General features: G+C 52.7%; 1 protein-coding gene across 3 annotated transcripts in view; it reads left to right on the top strand.

The window, feature by feature from the left end:
* The window catches only part of Ttc7b (tetratricopeptide repeat domain 7B), a 209,242-nt gene extending 187,319 nt beyond the window's left edge, over window positions 1-21,923 (top strand). For all 3 annotated transcript variants that reach the window (XM_010616298.3, XM_010616297.3, XM_010616299.3), the window contains one exon: window positions 20,943-21,923. In XM_010616298.3, the coding sequence (XP_010614600.1) occupies window positions 20,943-21,164 (222 nt within the window). In that variant the 3' untranslated portion in view covers window positions 21,165-21,923. The remainder of the gene's footprint in view (window positions 1-20,942) is intronic.
* The last annotated feature ends 262 nt before the right edge of the window (window positions 21,924-22,185 follow it).

Here is a 22,185-nt window from a genome sequence, read left to right as displayed (position 1 = left end):
CTATTAAATGTATTTTATTTTCTTTCAGAATTAAAAAATGCTTTGAAAATGGAGGAGGACAACTTTGTTCTCTGAAAAAATGGTTGTGAGCTATTTTGATGCTAGGTGTGCTTGCTAAATAGCACTCTGAATAGTACAGCGGACTCTCGAGTTACAACTGGCTTGGCATACAAACAACTTGAGTCACCATCAGAATTTCAGTTTTAACTTACAACCAAAGTCTTCAGTTATGACCCTGAATGCTGGCTGCTTATGCTTCCAGACGGTGTCAGATGCAGATTTAACGCTTAAAGCGTTCTGAAGGAACATTACAGCATCCTCTCCTGTGTGTGGTTAACTGAGAAATCCTGGGCCAATGTCTCTTGAGGACACTGAGATTGACCTGGGTACAGGAAAGACTTTGAACACTGTGTAGAGGAGCCTGGGCCTTCAACTGACCAATTTGAGTTATAACCAGGCCTCGAATTGAGTTCGTAAGTCCAGGGTCCAGTGTACTCAGGCCTTTGTGCCTCTGCTGTCCTGTCTTGGTATTCCTGGGGCTCGGACCACAGGGCAGAGGAAAAACTCAAGCGTTCTCCTGCGTGTTGAGGTCTCTCTCTTTACTGCATCGTCCCCCTCGTTCCATAACGCACTCTCATCTCAGCTCCTTCGAGAGCTTGAGGCCTTCTCAACAATCGTTGACAGTTGTGTTACTGTGTGGGTTAAATGAGTTCACAGACGTTAGCTATGAACATCAGTGTTGTCCTCTGTGACTTGGGTCGCACAGTGGCAGCTGCTTTGTGCTGTTTGACAGCGAGTAAGGCAGCTCCTTTCTGATTCTGTGCCAGGTAACCATGACCAAGTTTCATTCCTAAGAGGAGCTGAAATAAGAGTCTGTCTTGGCACATATTTGGCCAAAAGCTACATCCCTAGCCCTTTCTGTTTTTTATTTTGAGACAAGTTTTTGCTAAGTCACTGAGTTGCCCAGGCTGGCTCGAACTTTCCATCTTCCTGCCTCAGCCTCCAGAGCTCTGGGCTTACAGGCCTGTGCCACCATGCCCAGCTTTGTTTGTTTTGAAGTATTACTGTACTTGCTGCAGTTTCCGTCAGGCCGCAGACAGGTTAATCTGGGGGGCCACCTGGGCCTTCTGGGCTCCTCTTGAAGAGGTTTGCTCCATGTCTTTGCAGCGCGCTATTTTTAAACAGACAGGACACCATTTCCTGTGCAGGGCTTTGGGTGCTGGTTGGCTCGGCCTTGGCACAGTCGTCCTTTCCGGCCATGTCTGAGGCAATGGCAGACCACCCATGCAGGCATCTTCACAGGAGACCACAGGGGCCAGGGCAGAGCAGCTCCACAGATGTCACTGTGCTGAGGTCAGCACTATTTCCGGGCTGAGCCTGGGAGAAGGCTGGAGGGACAGTGCTCTCGGGAGCCTGGCTGGGGATGGGGCTGCTCTCCCAGGTCTGCACTGTGTCCTGCTGTCCCAGGCACACGCTTCCTTGGCAGACCCAGCACGCCATTGGGAGCACAGAGGTCACTGTCCTTCGAGACCTCTGTGGAGCCCATAGTGCTCTTCCCTGGTGGGCTGTGGTCTCCTGGCTGCTCGCCCTCCACTCAGAAGGGCACATTGCAGCTGAGTAAGACCTGGGAGCAGATGGGCCTAGATGCGGGTATCTGTTGGCTCACAGGACTCCACATCCTGACCCTTCTGTCTTCTCAGTTCAGTCAGTGAGGATCACCCTCCCAAGAAACTGACTCACACTAACCACACTCACAAGAGACTGAGTCTTGTACCAGAACCCAAAACAGTACTTTATAAATAACTGTACATCTCCCCAGCCAGACCACCTCTACTCCCTCCCACCCTCCTCCTCAGAGGAGCTCACACTCTAAACTAGATGCCTGAGCTTCAGGTAGACAGGCTGATGTGGTAGAGGCCAAGGGATCGGGCTTTGCAGGCCCCAGAAGCTGTCCTTTCTGTGCCCCGGAGCCCCTTCCTGGGGTTCAGAACTGGCCACTTCTGCCTTTAGAATAGAGCCTCTATGCCAGTGTCCCTAGCCAAAGAAAAGAACATTCTTAGCTCTAGGGTGTGCCAGGGAAGGGGGCAGATGGAGCTTGTTACCCCTGGCCTAGGACTGCCTGTTCCTCTCACCTACAAATATCATTAGATATCATTTTCTTCTGGGACGGAGAAGCACACGTCTAAGACCTGCTGCTTTGCGTCCAGATGACTTCTCTGTGGTGGGCTTCCTGTTAGCCACACCTCTGTCATCTCTCCCGGGTTCCACCCTTATCCCTGGATGGTGAACAGCCTCAGCCCTTCCCAAGGAAGAGCCCCCAGACATCGTGAGCCTGGTCCCAGAGCAGGGTGGGACCCCTGACCGTGGTCTCCCAATGAAAGAACCCCACTGGGGAGTGGGGAGTCCACACTGTCTGCGTCTGCATCTTGCCACCAGTCTGTGTTCAGGGCAGGCAGCCGTGCAGTAACACCCAAAAGAGGGAGCCTGCCAGTGCTGCAGTCAGAGGCTGAGAACAGTAGAGAGGTTGAGTAGCTGGAAGTACCAGAAATGCTCCTCAGGAGAACAAATGGACGGTTTCTTATGACATAAGCCGTGTCTCAGATCCTCCCGAAACATGTATTTTTGGCAAACATTATGTGGCTGTTGGGCATCTGTGTCCTCCTTGAAGCGGGAGGAATTTCCCCTGGGCACAGAGAGCGTCTGTTCTGCAGCACCTGGCTCTTGTAGGCCACGGTCACGTGCTTGCTCATCACCTCCCACCCTGAGCACAGGGACGGTCTTGGTGCACATTTTCTCTTTGGCTCTCAGATCCTTCCTACCCTGGCATCCAGCCACCCTGCTCTCCAAGGTGGAAATCACAACCCGAGTGCAGTACCAGCTCCAAAATGCAAACCATGCAGTGCCTTTTGTCACAAGGCATTCCTTCACTTCAGCGAAAGGAAAAAATTAATTCTGTGTTTATTTCTACTGCCTGTTATAGAGCCTTAGATGACTAACTATGGGCAGTGCAGTTCAGCCTCTCATTAGTAATTATGATCTATTTTTTATCATCTGACATGTTCTACCTGAGGCATTTATTCTTAGAAGTTCTGTCCCATTATCTCAGTGCAGTTTGACGTGTGGGCTCCTTTGCATTCCTGCTTTGCACAGCCACTGCTCCCTGGCCTGGCCCCAGAGATGAGTTTCACTGTCGCATTATTCTTTGTGCTCCGACACTGGTCCTGGCCTCCCCTCCTTACCCTTGACCACTGGATTGGAGCTCTGCTGCCATCTTTGATTCCTTGGTACCCTTCTCACTCTCACTGTCTGCCTCCAAACTCTGCCAGCTGGCCATTTTCCCTATCAATGGGGCTGGTCCCAGAGAACCCCATTGAGGGCCCCTGGGCTGTCTTTGGGTCACATCTGCCCCCTCTGTTGTCTGGACCTTCAGACTGTTTAAAACTCCTAGGCCCAAAATTCTAAGAGGAGAAGATGGGGAAGAGCAGAGAAGTCTCTTCCAGCAGCACATATGAGGACTAAAATGGACAGACAGCAGTTAAGAACCTTGAGACCTGCACTCCGTAGAGAGTTGAAGGGCTCCCAGATCTAGAATCCCAGTGAAAGTCACCAATCTCAGTGTCCCTTTTACAGACAGGAAAGCTGAGGCCAGGTGGAGGGAGACACCAAAAAGGTAGTTTCCAGGTCAGCCTTGGCACACCTACAGTTGCCAAGGGGGTGGGGCTGTGGGGTGCCTTAGGAGAAAGGAGCAACAGATATACCCAGAGGCACCCAGTCTCTAGCCCTGGGGAACCAGGATGTCCTAACCTCGAGCCAAGGCAGCCTCTCTGGGCTGCACAGATCCCTGAAGCCTGACACAGCAGCACGGGTGCACTGGTGAGTACCCCTGAGGAGGTGAGCGGAGGGCTTGGCCCCGGGGTCAGAGTGGCTTTGCCCCTCACCTGACTCTCTGAGGCCCCACCAAGGCTCCTTTGCATTCTTGAAGCCTGGAACCAATATCAGGAAAACTCCAGCCACCAAGAGCCTGGGGAAAACCTTCAGCCAAGGACCTAGGGCTACAGACCACTTTGCCTGGAAAGGGGACCCCCTCCATGGCTTCTCTGCCTTCCACACTGCTCACTAGACTCTCTGAGAGGTGCATGGGCGTAGATCCCTCTCTTCCTGCCATGTGCTCCCTCCCTTTTTCGTCTGCGTGGTGTCTACATAACACCTGACCCTTCAAATACTTTTGCAGGTATTGTTTCTTTTGGAGACTTTCGCAACTTTTGGAGGTAGTCAGTCACCCAAAAGGCTTGAAAAGAAGGCCAGGACTCTGCTGTGGGGGCGGGCTCTGCTCTGGCTTCACCTCTTAGCAGCCTGTTTGTGCATTCACCCCGCCCTGTGTCAGCACACTGGTCCCTTAAAGAATGTTGTGCACATTAAGTAAGATGATAGAGGTAAAATGTGTGGAACCCAGTTTTGTGCCAGACTGGACTAGACCCTGAGGATGTAAAGGTGACCCTGTCTCTGCCCCTCCTACCAAGCACTGGACATAGAGGGAGATGCATAAACATCTAGAACGAAGCAGAAGATCAGGCAGCTGATGGACAGGTCTGCAGGACATGTGATCTCCTGCGCCCATGGGTGCAGGAGTGACCTGTGTGTACAAGTGAAGTCTACATGGAGAATGAGCCAGCTGTTGGAGCTGTGTGTGGACCACTGGGGAAATCTGAATGTGGAACAGGGGCAGAGAGCAGTGAGTGGGTACTGTGGATTTTCCTGGGTGTGACGTGCTTAGGCAGTTATGTGAAAATGTATTTTTAGAGAGTATTTATATGCTTACAATATAAAATACTAACCCCTGCACCCCAAATAGATGAAACCAATATGGAAACACTTTAACAGTTGTTGGACTTAAGAGATTTGTAATAGATGTTCATTATATTAGCCCTTCTGCTTTTGTGCAGGTTTAACATTTTTCAAAATAAAGTTTAAATAAGTCAGTGTGATCAGATTTGCTTTTACAGAGGTCACCGAGAAGCTGTGGAGGCCAGGTGATGTGGCAGCTTAGTGTTACTAAGGACAGTCCAAGATAAGACAGAACAAGAAAAGAGGCGCAGTTGGCCTTGGCAAGGGGACTGGGGGTTCACACTTGGCTTGGTACCCAGATGGGTAAGATGCCTTCACCAACATGAGGAGGCATTGGAGGGGAGCGGCGATGGGAAGGACGGTGACGCATCTCATTGGCCATGTTGAGATCGGTGACTGAGTCTGTCGTGGAAGAGATGCCCATAGCATGTGGCTGGGTGGGCCTGAAGGTTGTACATGATGGCCTTGAGGTGTGGCAGCAGCCACTAGGTGGTGGGTGCTGCTGTTTCTGGGACACAATACCAGAGAAGAGGAAAGAGTGAGGGTCCGGGGCAGCGTCCCAATGTTTAAGGTGTAGGAAAGCAGTTTGACTCATGAGAAAATGGAGGTTCTGGTCATTTGTGCACACTTTCCTCCCTGCTCATGCCCCTGCAGCTGAGACTTGGGCCTGGCCCTGCCAGCTTCTCCAGCCCTCATTTCCACAATCCCTCTCCTGTCAGCTTGGGGCTGTGGTCAGCCCTGTGTCCTGCAGTAGCTTCTGTGATGTCCATGAAACCACCATGCAGAAGGAGGGTCTCAGTTGACAAAGGCATTCTTTGCTAAGGGTCGGAAAAAGTGGCTTGAAACAGACACCCATTGCACCCCCTCTCTGGGCCTCAGTTTCTTCCTCTGTTTGTAGGAACAACTGCAACCACCCCACCAGGCTGTGAGAGCATCAGATGCAACATGTATGAGTGGTGTCTGATGACAAGCACCATGCTGTGTTCTTAAGAGAAACATGAAACGTCCCTCTTTGTGTCTAAGACCTGACTCTGTTACCAGGTGTCAGTTACTCGAGGGACAGTGCATGACCCCAAGCTCTTAACAATGGTGGCTATTACTGAAAAGAGTCCTCGACATTCACAGTCACACACAGGTGTACAGTAAGCCTGGGAGCTGGCCTTGCCAAGGGCTTGGTCTGGATTAGACCCGTAATTGAAATGCTGGCCAGTGTCCTTCCAAATACATCAGAAACTGCTGGCCCAGCCCTCCGGGGAGCCTCTGGTGCCTGATGCTGTGCCTCTCTTCATAAATAAAGCAGTAAAGCCCACCTACTACAGAAAGCAGCCCCACCTGCTACAGAAAGCTGCCCCACCTGCTACAGAAAGCTGCCCCACCGGGCAGGGCCCAGGTCCCCGCAGGCTCTTTCTCATCCTCCACATGGTGGCCAGATCCAGACAGATGCATGGGGTTGGGACCAAGGCACAGGCAGGCCATCCCCACAGGGATCTCCCAGAACAAACCAGAAGCAAAATCTGCTTCTTCCTAAGGACAACATGCGTCTTTCCAGGCCTTTCAAAGCAAGGCAGGTCAATCGAGTTATAATTGGCTCTCTAATTAGAACTCCCACAAGCTGTTAAATTCTCTACCTGCTGCCTGGTGTCTTACACAAAGGTGACAAATCCGTTTCTGCCTTTGGAATGATTAAAGAGAACCAGCAACAGTCTCACCCTTTCTGCAGCCGCAGCCTCCCCTAGCCACCCCTGCCGCACTCAGATGCCCACGCACCTTGCGGCAAGCACAGCAGCGCAGCGTGGCCTACTTACTAGAAGTGGCTGTGGGGATCCGGCTTGGACAGCTGTGTTACTGGTGACCTCTTGGACGATGAGCAGGAGGAGGCGCATTCCCGACCTTTTCCTAGGGCAGGAAGCATCCCAAAGGTTTTGGTGAAGCCCTAAGCTCCCTTAGTTGAGTTGCTCAGTGACAAAGTAAATGTATCTCTTGCCCCCTTTGTATCCTCAACACTGAAGAAAATGGTATTTTATGTCCCTCCCTTCAACCATCAGAATGACTGTGCCAGGATTGGTGCCTTTTACTGCCTCAAGTCAGTTGTAATCCCCATTTGGTCCCTCTGCTCAGGGCCAGGGCATCTTGCAGCCCCTGCCGGTCAGAGTGCTCAGGGCATGCTGGGACCAGCACCCCCTGCCTGTCCATCTCGCCCTGGCTGTGCCACAGCGACCTCCCATAGGCAGCCTGAAGTCAGCCATGCTGTTAGGGTTTATGCCAGGGAAATGGGCAAGCACACAAAGGCCAGCTTGTCTGCCCTCCAGATGGAGACAGGGCTGGAGGGGGCCACGGGGAGAGGGGTCAGTGGCAAAAAAGACAGGGTGTTATAGCAGATGTTTGGAGCAGAAAAGACCCATGTGTGAAGTCTAGCTGTGCCGTACACTGCTGCTCTGTGTGGCCTCGGCATATCTCTTAGCCTCTAAAATACAGAAGTGAACATTGCCACCTGGCAGGGCTGCCCTGAGGTCACACACAGTCCTCAGTGCCAGCCCAGCACCAGAGCCTCATCTCACTGCTGTGAGGGTCGGTTATACCTGCCCTTCTCCCGAGCCAGTGGCTGTGAGAGCTGCATGGGAAGTGAGGTGCTCCCAGTGCCCCAGGACACCAACAGTAGGGCTTCCGGCAGACTTGCCCCTTCCCTGTTACAGGAATGTGGGTCCTGGGCGGCCACTGCCACTGCAGGTCAGCTCCAGCTGTCCACCCCGGCCCGAGCAGGTTAACCACAGGAGCAATATTTGTGCTTGCTTTCATTTACTCTTCTAATGTCCCATCTTCCTCCAAGTCACAGGCTGAGTCCCCCAGGGAGCCATTCCTGAGTTCCCTGATCAGGCAGCGTTTGGCTTCTGAATGAGGCGAAGTACTCCGCACGTGTGAGCCCACACCTCCCTGCCCTTCCCCTCAGAGCCGACTGTGGGCTTGGAGGAAATAACTATCTTGGTGTTGATTTATGCCATACAAAAGTGGTAAACGGTAAGAGCTCAGCAGCATAGAAAGACAAAGTGCCAGGCCCGGCCTCTGCTCTGGCTTGGGAAAGCTCCAGCCTAGTGCATGCATTCATCTCTGCCCACCTTCCCAATTCCCTAGGTGGCAGCCGCTCCCTCTCTGTCCCCAGCCTGTTTGCTGCCATCCTTCCTTCTGCCCTGGGTCTGAGTGGTAGCTTTCCCCAGCACAGCGCTCCAGAAATGCATGCCATGCAGTAAGGTGCATCCAGTTAGGAGCAGGATTGGGGGAGCTGGACCTCTCAACCCCTCTTCCACACAGACTTGGGGTTGCAAATTCTCTTGTCATTTTGGGGTGAGAATGCCAAGGTTTATCAACTCCAGTCCTCCCTTCATTGGAAAGTATCTTATCATTTCTGTTTGTTCCTGTTTAAAAATGGAAAATTAGTTCATGCCAGGTGCTGGCAGGGATGCAGAAGGTGCTGGCCAAAATGACCATGTCCTCCATGGCAGGTAGTGAATCATCTCGACGTTTGTGTCCCATGGGTCAACTGGTCCCGTCCAGCTACAGCAGAGGACCACACACTCCCCACCCTCCCAGACCCCCTGGGCCTGTGGTCCTTGGCCCTGTCTGCTGAAAACCAGCTTTGGGGACACTCAGGCCTTGTGTCATCTGCCAGCGCTCCCATGAAATCTGAATGGAGCCCGAGAAACTGCATCCCCAGGCAGACCCAGAGGCACAAGTGGGCACAGAGGCCATGGTGAGGGTTCCATACGCTTTCTCTCAGTGGAGCCTGAGCTGTACAGGAAGTGCCTGGGCAGAGCCGGGCAATGTCATTCTGTTCAATGCCTGCAGTGTACCAGAAATGTGCCAGGGCCTGGAATGATTTCCAGCCAACAAGTGCATATTATCTCTTGGGCCCCAGGGCCATGCAGGTGTCTAGAGACAGAGCTGGGTCACAATAGCCTCAGCCTATGCTGTCTTAGTCCAGCACCTGGCAGCTTTTCTCCTGCACTGTGCGCTTTTTTGAGCTTCCAATAGTTTCCAATAAACCAAAGGACTTTGGCACCTACTTGGCCATCCAATGTCACTATTGCACTCTCAGCCTGCTCTTAAGGAGGCCAGGAGAAAGCTGTGCCACCCTGCAGGGCTGTCTCCTGTCTGTGCCCAGTTTGCTACCTGAGATCAGCTCCTACCAGGCCTCTGCTCCTCCTGGCCTCCAAGACACCTTCCTGGCCATGCCAGTCACTGCCACACAGAGTCCTGGCGGAACAGACACACCCTGAGTACATAGGAAATACTGGTCTATGTGGCCTCGGCATATCTCTTAGCCTCTAAAATACAGAAGTGAACATTGCCACCTGGCAGGGCTGCCCTGAGGTCACACACAGTCCTCAGTGCCAGCCCAGCACCAGAGCCTCATCTTGCTGACATGTGGGAAATCTTTTTTTTTTTGGGTGGGGGGATACCAGAGATCGAACTCTGGTCCTTGCACTTGACAAGTGGGCGGCGGAACCACTGAGCTAAATCCCCGGCCTGGGAAATCTTATCAAACCCTAGAATTATCAGCTGGAGCTCATTTACTCTGCCCCTTCATTTTCTAGATTTAAAAAGTGGGAGTCTGCAGGATGTGGTGGCTCATGTCTATAATCCCAGGACTTGGGAGGCTGAGGCTGGAGGATCATTTGAGTCTTGGGCCAACTGGACTATATAGTGAGTTCAAGCCCACCCTGAACTATACAGCAAGATCCTTTTTCCAAAAAAAGGGTTGGGAGGTAAAGAAAGAAAGAGGCAGGCTATGAAGAAGGAGGACTCTGCCTAGATTGGTGGGTCACAGAGCAGGCCCAATGAGCATGCTCCCCTCCTGCACAACTTCTGGCATCGCTGTGAGGTGAACTCGAGACAGGCTTTTGGTGTTTGGAGTGAATGGTCAGACCTGAGTGTAGAAAGAACTCAGAGACAAGGCCTCCCTCCCCATCCTCACCTGAGGCCAGGTGAGAGTGTCAGGGTCATTGAGAAGGATCCCGGGATTGGACCCCAGGAGCATCTGGGACTGTCACCCTTGGGTTGTGGGACCGCAGGAGGCCCCTCAGTGCAGCCCAGTAATGGCCACATATGAGTTATTTTCAGACCAAGTAGATCCTCCAGTGGGACCCCATCATGCCCCAGCCCATGTCCCATGTCCTCACTGGCTCCTAGGGAGCTCAGCCTTCTGGCCCTGCTCGTGTCACCTGTGGTGGCCAGGGTTCCAGAGACTGGGGAGGCTAGGCCTGAGGTGGGCCAGGTTGGCTCAGAGCTTCCCAGATGCCCACCCTCCCTGGCCAGAGACCACTGCCTGGGTGTCGAGTCACCTTCCTAATGTGCAGGGCAATGCCTCCCTGAGGTGGGCAGTGCCTCCAGGGGATAATTAGCACCGACTTTCCAGGAGTGGCTAACTTGGGCTGTGGGGAAGCATTTGACTTCCAGGCTGCCTGCACTGTTGTTCTCTCCTAGACTTGTTGGAGAAAGTAGATAAAAATAAATAAATAAGTCAACCAGGGAGCTGTATAAATAAGTCAGCAAGAGCCTCTTGCCCATTGCCAATGGAAAAGTACCAGCCAGGGCAGCCATGCCAGCACCCACAGAGCGCGTCAGCTGGGTGCATCCGGTCCCATAGCATCAGGTCCAAATCGTGTCCTCTCTCTCCTAAGACTGGCAGCTGACTTCATTTCACACCATTGTCACAAACCCAGGATTAAAGTAGCAGTTGGGGGGCGGGGAGGCTATAGACTCAGTTTGGAGTATGGCCAAGGACATCCTCAGGATCCCAGACAGGAGGGTGTGTAGCACCTCACATCTTGTGAGACCCCAGCTCCTGAGTCTATTCTTCCACCCCCAGCAAGGTCTCCCACCCAGCCTGAGCTGCTCCACATGGACCTGTTGTCCCGCTCGCTGACTGTACTGTGTGGGAGTTGCCTGCCTGACATTCTCTCAATTAGGTCAGCGTGGCCGCAGAGGTGCTGAGTGTCATGCCTTGGGCTGCTGCAGAAGGGAACTCTCCAGGACTCCCCAGTACCCCCCACCTGGTCTCTCCACCCCCGTCTGCAACAGTGCCAGGCACCCAGTGCTCAGGCACACGGTTCCTAAGCGATTCCTCTCCAGCCCTCAGCCTGCCTGGGGGCTGTTTGTCAAGGAGAAAGCAGGCACCTCCCTTTGTCTTTACAGCGCCAAAGCCAGCAGGGAGCTCAGACCCACTGATGTTGGGGGAGTCCCCCTTCTGTGATTAAAGTTATTTCTCCTTCCCTTTTTCCTAAACAGCAGACTCACCACACCATTAATTCCCAAGGTCAAGGAATGCCGCACTCTAGATTCAGGGCTGAGCTGGGGCCAGGGCACTCTGCCCTGGGCCCAGGGTGCCCGGTATTTGAGATCCTTGGGTTGGAGCACTATGCTGCCATGCCTCATTGCCTTTGGATTGGAAATTTGATTCTAAATATCTCATTATCCCCTAGAGCTCCAAGCCTGCTGCAGACCATTCGGGTTTGATCACTCAGATGCATCTGCTCCAAGAATCAGGCACGGACAGACCTCTGGTCACAGGAAGTGTTTAGAGGCAGCATTTAGTGGCTTGGGTTTACAGCCTTTCTTCTAGCACTAAGTGGCCATAAACCAGCCCTCCTTACCCTGCTCTTGAGCCTTCCCACTTGCTTAGCAAAATAGCAGGAGGGTCATCTTATCACTTCTGGAATGGCTTCCCAGGCTGGCACAGCATGTGTGAAGGATGCCCCTGCCCTTCCTCTGGGCCAAGACCCACAGCAAATCCCGCGTCAGGTCCCGAGCCTGACTTGGTGAGCATGGCCCACATAACCCCCAGTGCCGGAGCCGACACAAAGTACGGCACTCTGTGTATACTGTGGGAAGGAAGAAAGAGCTGGAAACAGCTTTGGTTGAAACTTCGTTAACAGAGCCCCAGCCTAGTAGCCCGGACACCTGTTCTGCAGCTCACCTTGGGGGTCATGGCAGAGGACAGTCAGCCTCTGTATCTGCGGGCTCCATACCCACACAGACTCAACCACAGGTCAAAAACATCTGGAAAAAATTGCACCTGTACTAAGTATGTGCAGACTTTTTCCTGTCATTCCTTAAGTAATACAATACAACAACTACTTATGTAGCATTACATTGCATCAGGCTTCTAAGCAGTCCAGAGATGATTGAAGTATAGGGAAGAGGCCAGGCGTGGTGGCACATGCCTGTAATCCTTGCACTTGGGAGGCTGAGGCAGAAGGGCTGCTGCAAGTTTGAGGCCAGCCTGGGTGACATAGTGAGTTCAAGACAGCCGGAACAACATATTGAGACCCTGCGTTCTTTTTTTAACTATATGTAAATATATATATAGATGTGTGTAGGCAACAGGCAAATCTATGCCATTTTATATAAAGGACTTAGAAACTGAGAATTTGGGTAAACAAGGGGGCTCTTAGAATCATTTCCCCCGCAGATGCTGAGAGTGCCCCCCCATAAAATAAGGATGCCAGCCTTTTAAGGATGTGCCCTGGCCCTCTCCACCGCCCCTCCCACACACACACCTGCTGTGGGGCTTCAGGGGTAAGATGCCGCTGGCAAGTTAGCTGTGGTCTGTCCCCTCAGAGAATGTCCACCCAACCCAAAGACTCTAAAAGCCACTACAGCCTAGGATATTTTAGTATATTTCACCAATTCTGAGCACCAAGTTTCAAAGAAATTAGGCCAGAGGAAGTTCAGGGCCAGGTGCACATGAAATCCCCTCCAGGCCGGATGGACTGTGGGTCTTCTGGCCAGACTGCCCGCACCCTCCCTGCGTGGCCACTGCCTGGCAACCTGTCACTCTGGCATGGCAGAGCAAGCTCCTCTGGAGTATCCCAAACCATCTGGAAGAAAGCAACTCCTAAAAATGCTGTCAGTCAGGTGCCATGTAAAAGCCGTGTTCATATCTTCCTGAGGCTTAGTGGTGCCTTCGTCTGAAACCAGTCACCTCCGAGGGACTGTGTTAAGCAACAGAATTCAAAGAGGCAGTGGAGTGAGTGGGAAGTCTGATTTTACTATTCTGGTAGTGGGCACAGTTCTGGAAGCTTCCTTCACATGCTTAAGAGCTATCAGGTCAAAAGGAAAGTCCTACACATAATTTTAGAGGACTCAAAGAACTGGGATGGGTAAAAAAAGCTCATCATGGCTGTACATTTTTAAACCACAGTTCAGATATCGCCCAGTAATGGCTGCTGAGGAAGTAGTGATCTCCCTGTCACTTGAGAATGTAAGCAACAGCAGGGTGCTGCCCTGGCTGGATGTGGTGGGGTGCACAAGAGGACTGCAAGTTTGAGCCTAGCCTAGACAATTTAGGGAGACCCTGTCTCAAAATTTTAAAAATTTTAAAGAGCTGGAGATGTAGCTCAGTGCTAATATCCTAGGTTCAATTCTCAGCCACACCCCTACCTCACCCCAAAAGAGAGAAAGAGACTGCTTGTTGGGACAGCAGCAGGGACTTGTGAACCAGGAAACAGCTGAAGAGCAGAGGCCCACCCCACCCCAACACCCCAAGGACCTCCACTTCCATAGCTAGCTGGCCTCTGGCTTAGAATAATAAAAGGTTTTTGAGAAATTGAGCCTTTTTTCCTCCTGCATTAGTGCCATTCTGGAAAGGCCTGGTCCCCAGCAGAAACATTTTTTCAAATAAAGCATTTGCCTTGGAAAAGGGACTCGAGAGTGCAGGCTCCCTCAGCAAACAAGTGTTGGGGTCCTGCAGCGGGGTCTCCCCTCCTGGAGTGCCTGGAGGAGCTCTGCTCTGCGCACACTTGTCCCCTGCCAAGGCAGTGCCATTCCTTAAGCTTTCCAGACAAACAAGTCCCCTAGGGACCGGGCTCCCCTCCCCCGAGCTCCTGGGATCCAGGTAGAGAAGGTGGCCGCCCCGCCCCACTGCCTGAAGGCACCAGTGGGAAGCCAGGTGGACTAAAAGCGCCTTTCCAGCAAGAGGGAGGGAAAGGTAGGCTCTGTGCTCCATAGCTGCTCCTAAGAACCCCTTTCAAAGCATTGTTTCCTGTGATCTTCTCAGGGCACACTGGAGTGCTGCCTATTTATATTCTGATTTGAAAGAAACATATTTTTAAAGACACTATAGCCACCCCCTGCTTGCTTCTGATGGATGTGCCCTCGGGAAGGAAAATGCAAACACCAGAGAGGAAGTGACACTCAGGTCCTCATCTGAGGCCAGACCTCGCTGCAGCTTTGGGGTCCTGCAGTTATGGAGCCCACTCTGGGGGCCCAGTAGGATTCCAGAAAGCACTCAGTCTGCTTTGTACATAACCCTTGGCAGAATGCGGGGTGGAGACAGACTTGGCTGCTTGCCGCTCAGCTGGGAGCTGAGTCCAGTGGGGACACGGCCTGGGGCAGACTCTCTTTCTCTTTGGCCCAGTGTCCACCTCTACAGAAGGTCTCAGGCCAGAGGATCTGTAAATGCGTTGGGGTTTTCTTGAGGATCGGGTGGGCTCAGTGGGACTCAGCAGGGCTCAGCTGGGACCAGGGCATCTTCCCTCCTTCAGACAGCGCCGTGCTGGTGTCTCTGAGGAGAGGAGGCTCTGCACATGCTGGCCAGAGCTTTTAGGACTCACTAGTGGACAGCCCTCCCCTCGTCCCTACACCCCATCCGTGGTGGCCCAGCTGTCCGCCCATCCCTCCATCCTTTCAGCAGGCACCCATGAGAACCTCCCCACCCCCATGCCAGGCCTGCTCTGGTTGCTGAGGGTACAAAGACAAATTGGAGTCCCTGCTCTTCAAAAGTCAGCCAACTACTGGTCTCAGGGTGGGGCCTCCCCTCCCCTTAGGCCGGCAACAGGAATGAGAGGGCTGATTCTGCCATGGTGAGGCCAGACACACGAAGGGGAACGATGTGGGAAGCACTCTGCTGGGCACTTCGCAGCCTGCCTCATGTGCTCCTCAGCTCTCTGGAAAGCCGCTGTCTCCCTGTGCTGCAGATAAAGCATCTGCGGCTCAGAACTCTGTTAAAGCAGGAGTCAGACCTGCCCGTCCTTCCATCCATCCACCCATCCACCCACCCATGTGAGCCTGGGACCCACACACCAGTCTCCACTCTTAGAGCCTTGAGCCTTTCCCCTGGTGCCCGGAGGGTCCTCCAACACATTGTCCCTCCCTGGGCGCTGAGCCCCATGTGCCATCTCCAGCCACACAGCGAGAACTCAGGCCCACCCAGCTCAGCATCTCTGTCATCTTCCTATAGGGAGACAAAGCTCGGAAGAAGAGCTTTCCTTTAGCAGCCGTCACCATCCCTGACAGGAATCCCTCGTGTTTCTGACCTAGAAGAGGGACCCCATGGCTGACACCAGACTTCCTCCTTATATTTGGCCTTGCTGTGGCTTGTGCAGCCCGTTGCTACTCAGAGGAGCTAAGGGCAAGGTGAGGGGAGCCCTGCAGCATCAGCCAGGCTCTGGCATGGAAGGCACTGGGGACCACGCCTCCGTCTCTGCCCAAAGTTTGATTTCCAAAGCACCACTCCTGGGAAAAGCAACACCCAGTTGGATAGAAGGTGGCCTTGCCATGTGGCTTCTCTTCAGGAAGGGCACTTTCTCACAGGTGCATCACCTCCCTGTGCCCTCTCCCCAGGAGGACCCAGCAGATGGCTGACTTTTCTCTTAGGCAGAGCCCCATGGAGTTGTCCAAAAGGTCCCAAGGGGACTTTGTCCCTTTGGACTTCTGATGCTAGGAGCAGCCCAACCACCCTGCTACCAGCTCCCATGTTCTCAGAGCCAGGCTCCCTGGGCATGGCTCCCTGGGCATGGCAAGGTGTTTAGTGCTGGGGCAGCAATTACTGCAACAGAGGGCAGGAGTGAGGAAGGTGCTAATTGCCCTCAAATAGCCAAGTCCATTTTGTCTTGTTTGAAATAACAGGTTTGATTTAATCCCTTATTTCCAATTTGGTACCTCACCAAGATGTTATTTGTGCAAAACACCTGATTAGAATAATTACAGGCTTGGGAAGCTATCTTCATTTGTGTCTGATGAAAGGGACTAGCAAAGGAGCTTCTCAGTGACTCCCCTTCACTGCTGGCTCCAGAAGCACCAGAGTGGGGTAGGGCCTGGCACTGATGCCCAAACACACAGCTCAGGTTGGGGTCCCAGCTCCACAGGGGCTCAGTCGGTCCTGATATCTGTGAAACCTGACCTGCAGTAGCACTGGTTCTTCAAGGTGGGCAAGGATGGAAGGAGGCGCCGCCTGCCAAGGGGAGAGGGCACAACCTGGCAGAGTAACGTCTCTGCACTGTCAGGGACTTTCACTGCTCTTTGAGAGCAGGCCTGTGTCTTACCCTCGCTCCTCACTCAGTGGTTTTCTGTTGTTTGATATGAAGGTAAAGAGCAGCAGGGCTGGGAGCTGGAGCCAGGCGCCTCTCGGGAGGGCTGCCCACGGGAGAAAGAGGAGCCCCAGGGTTTGGGTTGGAGGACTAGAACTCCAACAGGGAGCCCCAGGCTGACTAGGTTGGAGATCAGGGAGGCTCGGCACAGCATTGGCTGACTGCCGGCCTGGCCAAACCAAGAGAGGGTTTGGTCCGGCTGGCGGGGTGGACAGTCAGATGCAGCCTCTGGAGCGAGGCTTCCATCTCTGGACAAGACAGAGCAGGGCCTGTAGGACTGACAGGAATGTCAACACTAGTGCAGAAGAGCTAGTCCCAGGCCAGGTAGGGCACACAGGGGCCTGGGCAGTGTATCGCTCCCAACGGACAGATGCGTCCTACTCCCCGCCTGCCTTTGGCCATCCTCTTGCAGTGGCTTAAACCCCAGCTGGAGCTTGCTCTAGCCAATCGTGTCGTGACTGATTTCCAACCTGCTCTCGGCTCACCAGAGCCCTTGGGAGAAACCTATTTTTCATTCCCCTGCCAAGCCTGCACTGGCAGCCCCTGGCAAGTCTGTGCTGTCTCCCTGAGCAGCTCCAGCTTTAGGAATTAATTCCACTAAACAGATTGCTCAGGAAGCCTCAAGGTCACCTGGGAACACAGCCTGTTCCTACCTTAGGAATACAAGCCCAGGTCTGTGGAGGCGCAGGAGCCCTCAAACATGACAGCTGCAGAGGCTCAGAGCTGCCCAGCACTGAGGTGCACGATGGGTAGACGTGCCCCTACCCTGTACCCTGGAGCCCCCACAACAGGCCGCACCCAGCCTCAGTGCCTGTCCCTGTCTGAGAACCTCAGCAGGGGTGAGGAGACAAGGGAGCGAGCTGAGGCTCCACTGTGAAAACAGCACCCACCCGGCCTCCACACCTCACTGGCTCACTTCCTGGCTAACGGGAGACCCCAGCTATCCCAATCCACAAGACCCCACCAGCCTGTGGTCCCCCAAGGGAGGGCAGAGTGCCTTTAGTCCACCATAGATAGGGTGCTTCCCAGGCAGCAGAGGAAAATTGTAACTTGGAGAGGAGCCATTTCCCCATCATCACGCAGGAAAGAGTAAAATCAGCAATTAGTGGTCAGAGAGATGCAAGGGGAGACACAGCGTGGCAGACACCCATTTGCTGTTGCTTGGGTGTAGCTGGGTTATTACCCAAGTGCACTGGGACGAGAGAGTCCTGCAGAGCTCTCCTCCACAACCACAGGCTCACCTCCTAACGCCACACAGCAGCATGGACAGTGAACGGAGCAGGCGGCTTTGGCCTTGACAGATGCAGGCCAGTCTGCAGTTCAGTGTTCACTGGTCCTGTGACCTTGGACTAGAACTTGCACTTTCTGGTGCTGTATCAAAAGCGGTGCTGATGGAGGAGCCCAGCAAAGTGTCCAGCATGGTGCCTGACAGGCAGGCCCTGCTCCCCGCAGAGGAAGGAAACAGCATGGTACTGATTCTCCAGGAGCAGAGCCGAGGAGAGAGCCTAGTGTTCTCTTCTGCAGGGAAGTGAGGACGTCTCCTTCTGCCTCACATGGCAGCTTATCCCTTGTCACACACTTGCCAAAAGCAACTCAGAAGCCCCCTGTCACGTGTGTTGTGTTCAGTGTCTTGACATCCTGAATCATGCCTTGAAGGATGCCTGCCCCCTTTGTGACCCCTCCACGCTGCTGCTCTCTGCCACTGCTGAGACCCCTCTCCGTACCCCCTCCTCTGCTGGCTCTGTAGAATGTTTTAGAGGGAGCTGGGCTGACAACTTCCCCTGGCAGGAAGCAGCAGAGCTCATTAGACCTGACAGCCTGCTGTCTGTAGCCCGGCAGTGGCCCGTTTAGTCCACCTGCCCTTGGAAGCCGGAAAGGGAGGACAGCGAGTTGTCACATTTCCTCTAAAGGTCCGAGGTAGGGAGAGCCCCATCCTGGGCAGTGGGCAAGAGTCTTTGCCACCCACCCTGGACTCCACACGGGGCCTCACAGGCCTCGGGAGATAGGAGCAATGAGTTCAGCAGTAACCAGCTGCCCACCTGGGCAGGAGGCCTGGGACCCATAGTTTACTCACCTGTAAGGTAGGAGTAGAGCACCTGTGCACCTGACAGGCATCCATTGGGGGGCCCTCTTGCCAAGGCAGTGAGAACCAGTCTCCTACACTGGTGTGCATGGGTCCTGGCCATGCCCATGTGAAATGGCTTTGGGGTCTCCAGGGAATCAAATGCTCTGTGGCACGGACCCTGGGAACGTGTTTTCCGATTGGTACTGTAGTAGCATCAATACTCATCCCAGTAGCAAGTCCAGGCCCAGGCCTGGTGTCTGCCCTGTTCTCACACTCAGTTCCCTTTTCCTTGGAGATGAGTGGAAAGGGCTGGGAAGAAACCCCTGTGCAGCCTGGGACTGGTTCTCTGTGGTTCCTTGACTCCTCCTCCTCCTTTTCCTCCTCTCCCCCTCCATGTCTCCCTGCTCACCCATGAAGACTCCCTGACTCTCTCTCACAGAACTGGGGTTCTCCCTTCTCCACCTCCCAGTGGAGGGGTCTCCACAGGCCTCATGCCTGCCTGGGGCCATAGGTCCCCTTGGTATCCCATTTAACGGGAGCTCCTCCCAGGTCATCTTGGATACAGGTGACTCTCAGAAGTCAGGCTGCTTCTCATGACACCACCAAGGCCACACGTCCTGGGGAAAGGTCAGCCCGAGCAGCCCTCAGGGCCTGGACACTGCCCCCCAACCGCACCCTACTTCCAGGCTGGGTGCATTCCCAGAGTGAGCCTCTGCTCCTGCTGTCCCTTGCCCAGGAGTGAAATGCACGCTTGTGGGGACATGCATGCGCCACCCGGAGAGGAGCTGGGCTTCAGTACTGGGAGACCCTGAATCAGGGCCACGTCACATTCCTGGGTGGGAAGACTGACGGCTGTAAAGATGCCAGGATTCTCCACCAACACTGAGAGATCTAATGCAAGTACAATTCGACTCCCGAGGGGAGTGAACAAATGATTTTAGCATTTGTCTGGAACAGTAGAGGGAAAGATTGTCAGGAAATACATAAAAGCAAAGAGCACAGAGGAAAGACTCATCCTACCTGTTAAAACATGATTAGGAATAATGGAAATTAAAACAGTGTGATGCTTGTACAAAGCTGGGTGTTGCAGCTCATTGGAAAATAATATAGAGCTTTTGTTTCCTGCCCTAATTCACTCTATGACAAAGGCAGTGCCCGACACAAGTGATGAGTGGCAGTACTAGCTAGTATGGTTCAGCACAGTAGCAGAAATCCCTCTCTGCCTGCCGAGGTAAAGTAGTCATCTACTACAGGGAAATTTGGAAGGATAATTTTCTAACCTTGAAATGACCCAGAAAAAAGTCATCAACTATCAATGATTTTAACTTTAAAAACTAAAAACCTTGATTCAAAGAAAATTCGCTAGTTGAAGAACAGGATAGAAAAGTATGCTAGAGGATGAACATCAGGCCTATAAGAGGCTCCTAGGCAAAAGTGTAGGAAATAGTTAACCTTGGTTGTTATGAAAGAACCTAAATTTCTTCAAAGAGGACCCATAAAGGAGCAGTGTAGGAAGAGGGAGGAGACAACTCTTCATGGCCAGACAAGTGATACAAACATTGCTGATAAACTTGCAGCCTGTTTGGAGAACCCTGGAAGGAGTCTAAATCTTCTTACCCGGTGACAGCCACTTGGGGAAATTTGCCTTAAAGGCAGCATATCCAAATGGCTATGCCCAGCCACCGTGAGGAGCCCTGGGGGCCCTGGACTCCTGCCCCTCTGCCCTCTACCCAGAGCAGTTCCCCTGTGTCTGTTTGTACACAGACTATGAGGCTATTCTGAGTAAGATTTCATTTTGCCAAAGGTTCCCAGCACTATTTAAAAAAAAATTTGAAAGACCACTGATCTAAAAGAACAAAAAGGCACTTTCTGGAAAGGTGTTTATCTCTGTAAATTAGAACAAGCAGCAGAGAAACTGATAGGACCTCAAGGTCTCTCCCTATCATGGAGAGATTGAGTATGAAAAGTGCAGCCATTGGATGGGATACGACAGACACATCACTTCCGGAGATGTGCAACTTGGAAACATGTTGAAGATCAAATGTTTGAGGATCAACACAGCCTGCAGTGACAGCTGTTATGGCCTGGAGCAAGGTGGGGACATTGAGATTGGGGGTATGGTTCAGGCAGGAGGTTCTGGCCAAATTTGAAAAGGAGTCTGGTAACTATTATGATAAGAATCCCACAAGTGACATTTCTTTAGGCTAAAAAGCAAAAGGAGACAAATATCCTTCCATGCCAGCAGGTGTCAGCTGGCACCTGGCAGGTCGGTCACACTGGGTCAGTACAGACCATGGCCTTCTAATTGGTTCCTTCCTGGGTGTATTCAGATGAGGTACAGATTGTAAAACTGTTGTTTTACTATTCAAAAAATGTCTGAATTTCAGCAATTGCATCAAGAAACTAGTTCAGGGCTGGGGATTTAGCTCAGTGGTTCCACCGCCTGCTTCACAAGCACAAGGTTCCAAGTTTGATCCCCAGTACCCCCCCCACTGCAAAAGAAAGAAACTAATTTAGCCGGGGCCCCTAGGCACAGGAATTACTTGAGAATTTACTGCACCCAGCCTGTGAAGGTAACATTCCCACTGGCCAGGCATTCACTAAAAACTCAGGATATAGGTGCTCAGAGCACTGACTGATGGTCTGTCTGTCTCTCTCCAACCCTGCAGGCCCTGATCCTTCACCAGCTGGGCCGCTACAGCCTGGCAGAGAAGATCCTCCGGGACGCCGTGCAGGTGAACTCCACAGCTCACGAGGTGTGGAACGGGCTGGGCGAGGTCCTCCAAGCCCAGGGCAACGACGCGGCAGCCACCGAGTGCTTCCTGACAGCCTTGGAGCTGGAGGCCAGTAGCCCTGCCGTGCCCTTCACCATCATCCCCCGCGTGCTCTGAGCAAGCACCTGCCCCCCTCACCACGCAGGCCAAGGACGCCTGGCCTGGGTCACTAGGGATCGCCCTGCGGCCCCAGGGGGCCATTCTCCCACCCCGGGGCCCTGGATGAATGCTACCTGACCACAGTGAAGAGCCCAGCCGACCCAAAATCACCACTGTCCCTCGTACATCTCCCTTTCTTTTGCCAGCCCAGTGATAGTTTCTGAATCTACCGGCCTCATTCCAAATGGATTATGTGCCATACTTGGTCAGTTGGCATCCAAGTTTGAAGTAAAATGATTATGGAATTATTCAGTCAATGTAGAAGCATATATTCAAAGTTAAAATTCAGAGGCAGAACAGATTATTTTTATCAGAGCTGTAAAGAAAGCAACTGTCCTGTCCTGCGTCCCCACCACCACTCCTACCCCACCGTGGCCTGGAAACCAAATGTGAATCTTCTGTTTCCCACCTCAGTACTGGTCCACACCAGGACACCAGCTGACAATTTCTTGGTTTTACTGTCCATAATTGTACCATGTGATGAATTACTCTTCTCCTCACTTAGAACAAAGCCGAAGTCCAAGAATATTTATATTTTACCAATATATGCCTGTTACCAGAGAAGGAAATATGAGTTATTTAAGTTTAACTTTTTTATGTGAATTCAGAGTTTATTTATCGATGGAAATATGTACAAAGAAGCTTCAAATGGAATATTTACCGACATTCCTTATACATTGCAGACACTTGGCTATAAATGGGAAGATGATATTAATTAAAAAAATGATTTTTAAATGGACCCGTGGCTCATGTCTTCTGCAAAATACCTGAGAAAGATCATGGTGTAGTTCCCGGGGTGGGGAGCTCTCTGTGTCTGTGCCTGGGCCTGCTCTGGACAGGCTGCTCCATAGGGGTCATCCCAGGAAGAGCAGCCCTAGAGCCAAACCCTGGGCCTGGGCCTAGCTCCATTGCTGCTGTCTGAGCAAGCCTGAATGGGCTGTCTTGGTTCTACCCAAGCCTTTTCCCTCACTTGTATCTG

Source organism: Fukomys damarensis, unplaced genomic scaffold (assembly GCF_012274545.1).
Source record: "Fukomys damarensis isolate Sample0158 unplaced genomic scaffold, DMR_v1.0_HiC HiC_scaffold_21, whole genome shotgun sequence".
NCBI classification, from domain to species: Eukaryota; Metazoa; Chordata; class Mammalia; order Rodentia; family Bathyergidae; genus Fukomys; species Fukomys damarensis.
The sequence above is the reverse complement of the archived record's forward strand: the minus strand, read 5'-3'. Positions and strand labels throughout refer to the sequence as shown.